We start from the raw sequence: 12416 nt of genomic DNA on the forward strand, positions 1-12416 counted from the left end.
CCACTGTAAAAACTGCTGTATTTGCGCCTGTGGGTATGTACCTTTAATGCTCCCCAGAAAAATCCTTTTTTTCAGCATGATGCCAGGGATAATTAAAAGTTGGTGTCCAGTGAAAACAAGATATGTCCTATCCAATATGGGAATAAAAGTTCCCCGTTCTGTGGATCGGTGCGGTCCCTGCAGTCAGGCCCACACTCATCAACAAGTAATCACATATCTTGCGGATTGGTGATCTAGGGGTTGTCCAGTAAAAATAAGTTAATTTCCCAAACTCTAGTTTTGTAGGGCACCATTCACATCTGTGCTAATCATTTCCGTTCTACCACATCAAAAAAATCAGCGCTCCACAGACCCCATTCATTATACTGGGGTCCGTCAAGTTTCTACCCTTTTACCACATAAAATCATGCAACATGCTGCACTTTTTTGTCGAAAATTTAGCAGAATCTGTATCGCTATGTAATCTGACAGCAGCATCAGGTAGGGACAGAGACTCCGATTCCAGTGATGTATCACTTAGTTTACTGGGTGCAGTAGTGATGATAGAGTCTCTGCTGCAGATCAGATCTATCAGAGCTCAGTTGCTGAGCCGTGTATAACGCACCCACACCTTTCTGTGTACATTGTATAGTGAGAGACCCAGTAATCAGTGCAGGCTAGTGTTGGATTACCCTGCACATGCCGCGTTGTCCTGCAGTGATAATCTCCTGCTGGTAAAACACTGACTGTATTAAAATAGCAACACAGCCCAGTAAGTGACACAGCGCTGGAATTAGGGTCTCTGTTCCTACATTATGCTGCTTTCAGATTACATAGCAAAAACCTGCTGACATATTCCCCTTAAATTACTGCCGATCAACTATATACAAACCAATCAGTGGTCACTGACTGTTTGATGAAGAATATATACCAGTTGTGTAAAAAAGTGTTTGCCCCCTTCCTGATTTCCTATTCTTTTGCATGTTTGTCACGCTGAAATGTTTCAGCTCAACAAACAAATTTAAATATTAGACAAAAGAAAACACAAGTAATCACAGAATGCAGATTTTAAATGAAGGTCTTTATTATTAAGGGAAAAGGAAATAAAAACCTACAGGGCCCTTTGTGAAAAAGTGATTGCCCCCTCCTTTAAAACATAAATTAACTGTGGTTTATCACATTTTTGGGAAGCGGAGTTCAATTTTCCTAGCCATGCGCAGGCCTGATTACTGCCACACCTGTTCTCAATCAAGAAATCACTTAAATAGGACCTGCTTGTTCATTGGGTGACTATCAGCCTGTTAAGATGAGTCAATAGTCAGGAAACCACAACCTTTTCTGGTCGGTGGGCCACATTGTCATGTTGAATCACTACAAGGACTGCTATCTTAGTTGTCCAGAAGGTAGAATGGGAATAGGGGTCCTCTTTACCCTATGTTTCTGGATTAACAAACGGGTCAAGAGACCCCATTCTCCTATAATTGATGGGGAACACAGGACTATTTGTCAACCCGCTTTTGTTATGGAAACTGTATGTAAACAGCCACACACAGGCATTACTGCGACCAAATGGTGACCAAATCCGGACTGCAGGTTGTGCAGTGCGACCCCTGGGTTACACAGCAGAAAGCTTCCTGACCGTGCGTCACCACTGGCTCATTTTAAAACAAAAGCCAGCCCCGACTATCGATCATCTGCAGCAGAAAAAGGGACTGGCTTAGCTAAAGATATCAGGTTACGAACAACAATGGGAAATGTATGAATAAATTGACCATTAGGTATTACGACTCCCCTTGGGAATAGGTTATGTCCCTACACACAATCTGTGCTGATAGTCACCCTGTTTAGTAACACACCCTGTTGGACGGGGTGAGAGGTGGCATTAATGCACCACTGTGTGCCAGCGCTAGCACCCGGGTGTAATTCATGTAACTACAGCTAATGAAGCTACTGTAAAAACAATGACAATTTCAAAGAAAAGTTAGATATTTATTTATGGACTGACAAATGCATTAAATTACGTTTTTGGTGATATTCACCATCGCTTGCAGCTTTCACTGTGACTGCTCCCTGATTGCAAATAGTCTGATGTAAAGAGTATTGCCAGTCAGTGGTGGAAACATAGATGGGAGCAGACGCCATGATCCAAAACGACTTCAAAATCATTCACTTAAACCAAATGTTCTTGTCCCCCATATCGGCATTGTATCCTTTTGTATATTTTCTTCCAGGCAGCTGCAAAAGGAAAAAAGTGATTAGTAACTCATACATAGCACTAAAATTACCAAAAGGTAACCCAAATATCTTCATATCTGTGCCCTTCTGTTTAGTTGGTTGTGTCAGTCCCATGGAAAGCAGGGCGACCCCAAATATGGCTGATATTGTACCAGGAACGCCTGCAGGGTAAATCTGCTTAGTTATGCGATGATACGTTAGTGTGGGATGGATCCCCCATCCTCTGGAATTCCACGCCTCAACACATCCGATTATCTACCACCCTCGGATCCTTCAGACGGAACCTAAAAACCCATCTCTTCAGGAAAGCTTACAGCCTGCAATAACCATTCTGCCGCCTAACCAAGCACCCAAGCTGCCGCCTCACCAACCACCCGAGCTGCCGCCTCACCACCACCACAGCTGCCGCCTCACCAAACACCTGAGCTGCCGCCTCACCAAACACCCGAGCTGCCGCCTCACCACCACCAGTGCTGCCGCACCCCCGACCTCCTGTCTCTTCCCCAGTATCCCGTAGAATGTAAGTCCGCAAGGACGGGGTCCTCTCCCCTCTGCACCAGTCTGTCATCGTAAATTTGTGTACTGTAAACAATATCTATAACCCTGTATGTAACCCCTTTCTCATGTACAGCACCATGGAATTAATGGTGCTATATAAATAAATAATAATCACTGTAACTTGGCCGTTCAGGAGACATATTTCCGGTCAACAAGCTTTTCCTAAAACAGGACATAACCAGGGCTGAAAAGCAGTTTGAAAAGTAACATAAGAGTCATAGTATTCTTGGTGATTTTTTTATTTTAGGAAGAAATTTTTAAATTTCTATTTCTTGTTATTACATTTGGGGGCAATGGTTACAGTTACTGCTACTAGGAGGTTAATGCTAACTACGGTGTATCCTGCTCCACTGGCACAGGAAGTGTTGATGTTCTGCTCCTTTGATTGGCTGCAGTGGTACGTGAACAGAGCATCAGCACAGGACCAAGTGATAACACGCTGTTCCAGGCACCGTGATGGCTGCAGCCTAGCACGGACCATGACCTCCTGTCCCATCAGTGGAGCGGCCGCCGCTGGAGTCACAGGGTGTAGGGCGAGTAAACAGCATTTTGATATTTTGTATCCGTCCCTTATTTCTTCCCCTTAAAATTCAGGCAACAGTTTTACAAATTGTTTTAGGAGTTTTAAAAAGTCTCTTTAGCAAGAAGGCGAGTTACAAGTATCTGTAAAGAACAAGAAGATGATTCTTACATCTCTGTACTGATAATAAAGCTTGTCGTAATCTAATCCGCCAACTGTGATTTCTGGGACGAAGGTGGGCAGGTTGTAGAGATCAACAATATTGTATTTGTCCTGGACTCTAGAATTAAGATGGCACAAGAAACATAAAAAGGTAAGATCATACATTTATACATGTTCACACCTTGCAACCATTCATATGAGATCATAAAGTTACATAAATATGTGCATAGAATAACCTAAACAGCAGACAAAAAGTTGTCAAGTCGGTCATTCCTCAGCACGTGATATGTAATAAGGTGGAAGGTGCTGCAAACTGTCCACTGTGGTCATATTTCCCTTAAAAAAAAAGCCAAGACCTGTCCTAAGCTCTGGTCTCATACGTTCCTGGATCAAAATAACAGCAAATATATGTTTCTATAATGGACTTCGCCATCACTATTGCTCTCAGTACATCATGCCATGTGTAACCTGCTCTGTACCAGAAGAGATGACCCCTAGTCAGTTACCTTACCGACCTCCGCCGTACTATTACTGCGGAGGTCAGATCCCCCGCTTTAATGTGGGATCCGGCGGTGAGCCCGCATCAGAGCCGGGACATGTCAGCTTTGACAGCTGACATGTGCCTGCAATAGCAGCGGGTGAAATCGAGATTCACCCGCCACTATTAACTAGTTAAATGCCACTGTCAATGCTGACAGCAGCATTTAACCGGCGCCTCCAGCCATCGGGCCGGAAATGAGCGCATCGCCGACCCCCGTCACATGATCGGGGGTCAGTGATGCGTCGACATAGCAACCAGAGGTCTCCTTGAGACCTATATGGTTACTGATGCCTGCCTGCTGTGAGCGCCCCCCTGTGGTCGGTGCTCATAGCAAGCCTGCAATTCAGCTACATAGGAGCGATCTGATGATCGCTGCTATGTAGCAGAGCCGATCAGGCTATGCCAGCTTCTAGCCTCCCATGGAGGCTATTGAAGCATGGCAAAAGTAAAAAAAAAAAAAAAAAAATTAAATATGAAAAAAATGAAAAAAAAAAAAAATATATAAAAGTTTAAATCACCCCCCCCTTTCGCCCCATTCAAAAAAAAAAAAAAAAATCAAACCTGCACATATTTTGTATCGCCGAGTTCAGAATCACCCGATCAATAAAAAAAAGCATTAACCTGATCACTAAACAGCGTAGCGAGGAAAAAAACTCAAAACGCCAGAATTATGTTTTTTTGGTCACCGCTACATTGCATTAAAATGCAATAACGGGTGATCAAAAGAATATATCTGCACCAAAATGGTATAATTAAAAATGTCAGCTCGGCACACAAAAAATAAGCCCTCACCCAACCCGAGATCATAAAAAATAAAGACGCTACGGGTATTGGAAAATTGCGCACTTTTTTTTTATTTTTTAGCAAAGTTTGGAATTTTTTTTGCACCACTTAGATAAAATATAACCTAGACATGTTTGGTGTCTATGAACTCGTAATTATGTGGAGAATCATAATGGCAGGACAGTTTTAGCATTCAGTGAACCTAGCAAAAAAGCCAAACAAAAAACAAGTGTGGGATTGCACTTTTTTTTGCAATTTCACCGCACTTGGAATTTTTTTACCGCTTTCTAGTACACGACATGCTAAAACCAATGACGTCGTTCAAAAGTGCAACTTGTCCTGCAAAAAACAAGCCCTCACATGGCCATATTGACGGAAAAATAAATAAGTTATGGCTCTGGGAAGGAGGGGAACGAAAAACGAGAACGCAAAAAACGGAAAAGGGCAAGGTCGTGAAAGGGTTAAATAAACAGTTCATATGTTGTCCCATATAATATATACATGTTGGCCATAGTTGTCAATAAAGCATCATAATAAGTGTCTCCAATTCCCACACCCAAGATGAAGCAGCCCAATCTGAGCAACATTTTCTTGAAAGAGGGCAATCATTGGATGAGACAAACTGAAACTGGTAGAAAGCAGTACATGTCAATGACAGATCCCATTTGTTATTGTTCAAACATGAATGTGACCTGACCCAATACCACAAACAACTACTTTTTATGATTCCCCTATTGGTGGTTATTATATTTTTTTTATTAATGTTGAACACTGTTTGATCCTCTTGTTTAAAATGTGGCATTTATAAAAAAAAAAAAAAAAAAAGCCACCACCTGACATTTGCCATAAAAAAAACCAAAACACTGCACTGAAGAAATTAAATACCCTTAAAATGTTACACATTAAAACTGTACAAATACTTAAAATTGGCTGGCCAAAATTGGGAAAAAAAATGGGACACTAGTAGGTAATGCTTTAAAACAACAAATAAGAATTGCTTTCCTATTGAATCACCACTCCTCCGCCGCTCCAGCACCGCCCCTCCGCCGCTCCAGCACCACCCCTGCTTTAGTCCAAGTGAGCCTTTGATTACAGGGCTGCAGCAGTGGGGTGTTGTCTACATGCAACAGCTGCAGCCTTTGCGGTCTTGTGCAGTCTATCAATATCATCGCCGAGGCCAATGGCTGGCTTTAGCGATCAGGTATCATAGACAGGATGTCACTGCTGCAGCCAAATAAACAAGAGCCGTGGGAACAAAAGAGAGGCAGTAGTGAAAAATCCTTATCCGAGCTATCCATTAGCTAGCCTCCACTTGTTTTTCAGACTCCTTTCAAAGAGTTGAAGAATCAATTATCCATCTAACCTTAGCAAGAATCAAGAATACAAAAACACTCACAGTATACGTAAATGATGGAAGGAGACGTCATTCTGGTCAATCCATGGAGCTTTAGTAATTTTTACTTGTTCAATGTCTTCTGCAATCTGCCAGGTAGATATATCTCAGTAGTGGGATAGCGGAGTACACATTTATGCACAATAATGTAAAGGTTCATTAGTATTTTTGAAAATGTAACAAAAACTTTAATCCTTTATGGATGCCCCATTTGGACCTGACATTTTTTTATTTTTCAAAAAGCATTATTTTTATTTTTCTGTTGATGTTGACTTGTTTTTTTTGAGCCACGAGTTGTAATTTTACTGGTGTTACTTTGGGGGTACTCATAATTTATATTATGAATTGATTACTTTTTTTTTTTTATTAAGATGCAGAAATTTTACTTTTACTTTTAGATTTTAGTTTTACAGCACTCACAGTTCGGTATAAATGACATACTATTTTTGCGAGTAGACGCAATTAAGGAGATACCAGGTTTCCATATTTTTATTACTTTTGCACAATAAAAACAATATTTAAAAAAAAAAAAAATGATTTTGTGGCTCCATTTTCTGTGAGCCATAACTTTCATTTTCTCCAGATGTTGCTGTATTAAGGCTTATTTTTTTAGCAAGATGAGTCTACATTTTTAGTCAATATAATTTTGGGGCACCTGACTTTTTAAAGCGGTCTTTATTCCATTCTTTGAGACGGATGAACATTAAAAAAAAAAAAAAAAAAACAACAATCAATTTTGCCATCATGTTTTATTTTATTTTTCACAGTAAAGTTTGAGCAGGGTGACTAATTTATAGCCCAGATCAGTCAGACATGGTAACATCAATTATCTGTCACATTTTTTACGTTTTTCTACCTTTGTTAAAAAATAAAAAAAATTGTTAACAGTTTTACCAGTTTCTTTTAATCTCTTATTTTTACATTTTTAATTTATCCTCCCACTCTGGGACTTGAATGTGCTCATATTATACACAGCAATATTTCAGTTTTGCATTATATTAGGCCCAGCCTCACACAGATTCTAGCAATTGTGATTGGAAGACAGTTTGGGGGTAATTTTTAGACCCTCAGCTGCCATATTAACCCATCTGCACCCCGTGATTGCACATGAGGGATGGACAGAGGAAGCCTCCCCTCTGTCTAGCTACTTAAAATGCCCCTATCGCCATTGATGGCGGTATCTAAAGGGTGAACCTGTTTTGTCTGAAATTAGATTTGGTCCTGACAGTTGCAGGTTGTGCTCATACTGCTGATCTCGTGGGTGCTGGAGGTTCGTCTGCGAGATCAGCGCAACAAAAATGTACATAATGGTGCAGGAACAAGACGCGACCATGACTTACATTTGCTTTTTCGGTCTTTAAAAGGATTGTCCACCCTTTTTAATTTTATTTTACTTGTAAGCATGTATTTTGGACTAAAAATAATTTTTGTAGTCGAGTTACATTGAAAATGTTGCACCATCTGATTTTTACAGGCTCACTGATTCCCTGCGCAACTTTCATGTGGTCATGAATCAGCTAAGAGGAGTTCAGAAAAATACAAACTCTCCTGCCAGCCTGACAGAACGAGTTCACTGATGGATTCCCAGCTTGCTCATTCTGCAGCAGCAATAGACAGTACGACACAGAAGTTATAGAAGTCAAACAGTGCAATTTTCTGCAAAAGCTAGCAATATAATTTTTTTTTTTAAACTTTTAATTTTTGTGCCCTTAAATCAGAGAGTTGTGTCACACAAAATAGTTAATAATTAATATTTCCATACGTTTATTTACATCAGCACAATTTTTTAAACTTTTTTTTTTTGGTTAGGAAGTTAGATGGGTTAAAAGTTTAAGGCTGCCGTCACACTAGCAGTATTTGATCAGTATTTTACATCAGTATTTGTAAGCCAAAACCAGGAGTGGGTGATAAATACAGAAGTGGTGCATATGTTTCTATTATACTTTTCCTCTAATTGTTCCACTCCTGGTTTTGGCTACAAATACTGATGTAAAATACTGACCAAATACTGCTAGTGTGATGGCAGCCTCACAGCAATTTTTTCATTTTCCAACAAAATTTACAAAACCTTTTTTTTTTTTTTTTAGGTACAACATCACATTTGGTGACTTTGAGGGGCCTATATGTCAGCAAATACCCAAAAGTGACACCATTCTAAAAACTGCACCCCTCAAGGTGCTCAAAACCACATTCAAGACGTTTATTAGCACTTCAGGTGCTTCACAGGAATTAATGCCATGTGAAAGGGAAAAAAAAAAATGTACATTCACTTTTATTTTTTTCACAAATTGAGGCTAAAGTAAATTTTTTTTATTTTTTTCACAAGGGTAACAGGAGAAAATGGACCCCAAAAAATTGTGTAATATCTCCTGAGTAAGCAGATACCCCGTGGGCGCACGGCAGGGCTCGAAAGGGAAGGAGCGGCATTTGACTTTGTGAACGGAAAACTTGCTGGAATCGATAGACGTCATGTGGTGTTTGGAGAGCTCTTGATGTGCCTAAACAATGGAGAACCTCTCACAAGTCACCCAAGTCTAGTGGAAACTAGACTGCCCAAGGAATTTATCTAGATGTGTGGGTGAGCACCTTGAACGCCCAGATGCTTCACAGAAGTTTATAACAATGAGCCGTGAAAATAATTAAAAAAACACAAATATTTTTTCCACAAGAATATTCTTATAATTTTTTTTATTTTCACAAAGCGAATAGAATAAAATGGAACCCAAAATGTGTTGTGCAATTTCTCCTGAGTATGCCAATACCCCACATGTGGGGGGAAAGCTACAGTTTGGGAGCACAGCAGGGCTCTAAAGGGAGGGAGTGACAGTTTTGAGCGCAGACTTTGATGGAATGGTCTGCACGCACCATGTCACGTTTGGAGAGCACCTGATGTGCCTAAACAAGTGGAAATTCCCCACAAGTGATCCCGTTTTGGAAACTACACCCCTCACGGAATTTATCTGGATGCATAGCTTTATAGTAATGATTATAATTCTTTTGATTTTACTGGTGTATGAATTTATAATATGGCGGTAAGTGTAAGTTGTGTGGAGTACATCAGATTATAAAAGTGTGTTGTGTCAACAGGGTAAAAACTAATTTTATTAATTTATGGACATATGGTACGGTGATTTGAAGCAGTCCTTAATGCAAAGGCCAGGTTTCACAATTGTAAATTGTGTGTTTTCATATTCCCCTTTTGGAGCATACTCTGCACTTTTTTTGTGATCTTCCCTTCTTCGCTGTTTGAGGAACCTCTCCGGGAAAATGTTGACCTGGTACGACACGGGCACTATCAGTTTCTTAAGTGCCAAAAATTAGGGCCTTGATGACTCCCTCCTGAAACAAAGGAGGGCCCGAGTATTGTCTGTACAATGTACACGGACAATTTTTTTTACCATACTTTAACTTATCACATGTCACTGAATGGTTTGAGGACCTGATCTGAAAAATCTACACCCCACATGTACTCAATATAATCCAAGATACAATCTGGCTTAGGGACTTGTGTTGAGGTACCTCGGACAGTGGCATGGGAGCTGTTGTCAAGGTGTTTGGTGGTCAAGATAAGGACATCCCTTTTGTCCTTATACGTGACCACCAGCATGTTGTCACTGCATTGGGCTCTGCGTTTTGCCTTTTCTCACTAATTGCCCAATTAGCAGCTTAGGGAGGCCTTGCCGTTTTTTTTTTTTTTTTGCACAGTGCCACGTGCAACTGTACCTCTAACAGAGGGCCTTGAAGAGCGGGATGCCCACACAATTTTCCCACTCACCCTCAGGATGGGGGGGGGGGGGGGTTCAATCTGAGTGTCCCCTTCCCCTAGTAGACCCCAAGTCTGTGGGTGTACCATGAAGGGAAACACTGAGTCAAGAAGGGGATAGGGGAAAACAGAGACACGGGTTCAGGCAGCACCGAACACTGCTGGACAAATCAGGATATACCTGAGTCCGCTACACACGCCGAAGATAGAAGATAGAACTATAGAAGATAGAACTATAACTGACATGGTCTGCAGGACACAGCGGGGAAAAATAGCAAACCTGAGACCAGACTGAGGCTAAGAAAGTTAACCCCTGGCATGACCAGACCGGAAAAAGGGGAAGACAGGACTCAAAACCCGGTCTGGATCATTACACTTTTGGCCGCTTAACAGTTTAATTCCTTACCTGCTCCACATTCTCTGATTGAGCACTGCTATACTGCAATACCTCTGATGTCTCACTAGAGTGGAAAAATATAAAAAAAACAATGACGACATCAGGTAAGAAATCAATAAAGGGCACAAAGACTTATAGAAAATGGTTACATTCTCACCCAATTTGTGGAAGGAAGGATGTTTTGTATACATCCTCAATATTTTGCAGGTAAGATAGCTCAACTTTTTTCTCAATTGTCTAAAAGAACAGAAAAAACAAACAAACCATGAATCAGACATTACACCAATGTCACTTGAAGAAAATAAAACAAAAATCAAATGTTATTTACATTTCCTCTGTCTTGTATTTTCTTGTATACATCGGCCGCTGGAACGTCCACATATATAACTATGTGGGGAGGCAGGAACTCGTCAATGCTCACTTTCTTGATCTCGTTATAATGATTCACGCCTGAGAAAAATAAGGAAAATCAATAATTGACATTCATAAATAGAACTTAATTTCAATAGTAACAAACTACACTTATTTTTTCACTAATCACTAGAACGAGTGAAGATAAGAAACGTTGTAATATGTCTTATCAAAGAAACAGGTTTCTTTCTGCGCTTAGTCATTTCTTGTGTCTCCTGCACTACTCATGCCTGCTAAAAACAACTTTAAAAAGGGGTTGTCCGGGACTTTTGTATTGATGACTTATCATAAGGGTGCAGTCAGACGGTTTTATAAATCGGAGCGAGGTTGGGACGTAGTCCGGAAACCGGCCGGCGGCCCTCTTGACCTGTGTGTGACAGCTGCATAGAAATACATGAAGCGGTCATGCTCTGGTCGGGAGAGCTGCTGGCCACTCCATGCACTGCAATCCAATCTTTATAGGGCTGTCTGATTGCACCCTTAGGATAAGTCATCAATATCAGATTGGTTGGGGGTCGGACACCAGGCACCTCCGCATCAGTTGTTCCTGGCGCCGGCCATATTTGATCAGCTGCGGAACAGAGCAGCATATCTCCATCAGCTGTATAGTAGTCACAGCGGGGTACTGCACATTCATCCCTTCATTTGAATAGTGGCAAATGTGTGATAGCCGGCCACAGCCACTATACAGTTGACAAACATGAGTACAGTTCATATAAAAGCCTTTGGAGTGGGGAGTGGGAAGAAGCTGAAGAGTGAAAAATTGCCAAAACTGTAAGACATAAGTCACACAATGTCATGTACACACACCAGCATGCATTAAAAGTTAAATGACCATGCCCATAGACGTCCAGTGCAGTTAGAGGAGCTTTAGTTATTAATTTGATGCAACTTTCCTGCTCTGTACTATGAGCTTTAGTAAATTTATGCACACATTTCACAGAATACCTAATCTATAGTCATCTAGTGCTCCAAAGCGCAGAAATTTGTATTTTATTTATGTGCAAAATAGGCTCTCACATGCACTTGTGGGTGAATCATTGCACCTATCGTCCTCAGATTCTCTTTGATTCTTTCCAACGGCACTGCTCCCATTTCTTGACTGACAAGGGAGAGCAGAGGAGACGTCGAGCAACAGAGTCCTTGTCTCCACTGTCAATCAAAAACTGCACAGACACGACCGCCGGCGCACAGACACGACCGCCGGCCCACAGAGACGACCGCCGGCACACAGACACGACCGCCGGCACACAGACACGACCGCCGGCACACAGACACGACCGCCGGCACACTCGAGAACTTAACTGGCACATGAATAAAATACAAATATTTAGGGGCATCAGATGATGACAGACTAGGAATCCTTGTAAATGTGTTACCATGGTCTATTCCACAGTGCCTCAGCTTTCATATGCACATTATCACTGACACATACCCTCGAGACACAGGGGGGCAATACTTACAAGTCTGCTACAAGATAATAGGAATTCCACAGGAGGCGGCATTAGAATCACGACATAGAAGTATTGAGGCAAACAGAAACAAGCTTCATCTGGAATCTACTCACATTCCTTGCGGATATATTTGCTTTTGTACATGGCGTCAAGGAAAACATAATCACTGAAGGCGGAGCGCTCCAAAACCACCCCCTGACCTAAGGAAGAAAGAGCAAAC

At 41.2% G+C, this 12416-nt stretch overlaps 1 protein-coding gene across 1 annotated transcript in view; it reads right to left on the bottom strand.

Annotated features, from left to right (window-relative positions):
* Nucleotides 1–1041: 1041 nt before the first annotated feature.
* Nucleotides 1042–12416, bottom strand: part of NDUFA10 (NADH:ubiquinone oxidoreductase subunit A10) — a 14723-nt gene continuing 3348 nt past the window's right edge. The window contains exons 4-10 of the mRNA XM_077272392.1: nt 12310–12396; nt 10660–10781; nt 10489–10568; nt 10341–10395; nt 6175–6260; nt 3464–3572; nt 1042–2214 (exon numbers count right to left, since the gene is read on the bottom strand). Coding sequence (XP_077128507.1) covers nt 2146–2214; nt 3464–3572; nt 6175–6260; nt 10341–10395; nt 10489–10568; nt 10660–10781; nt 12310–12396 — 608 coding nt within the window. The 3' untranslated portion in view covers nt 1042–2145. The remainder of the gene's footprint in view (nt 2215–3463; nt 3573–6174; nt 6261–10340; nt 10396–10488; nt 10569–10659; nt 10782–12309; nt 12397–12416) is intronic.

This window comes from Ranitomeya variabilis, chromosome 7, assembly GCF_051348905.1.
Source record: "Ranitomeya variabilis isolate aRanVar5 chromosome 7, aRanVar5.hap1, whole genome shotgun sequence".
Classification (NCBI taxonomy): domain Eukaryota; kingdom Metazoa; phylum Chordata; class Amphibia; order Anura; family Dendrobatidae; genus Ranitomeya; species Ranitomeya variabilis.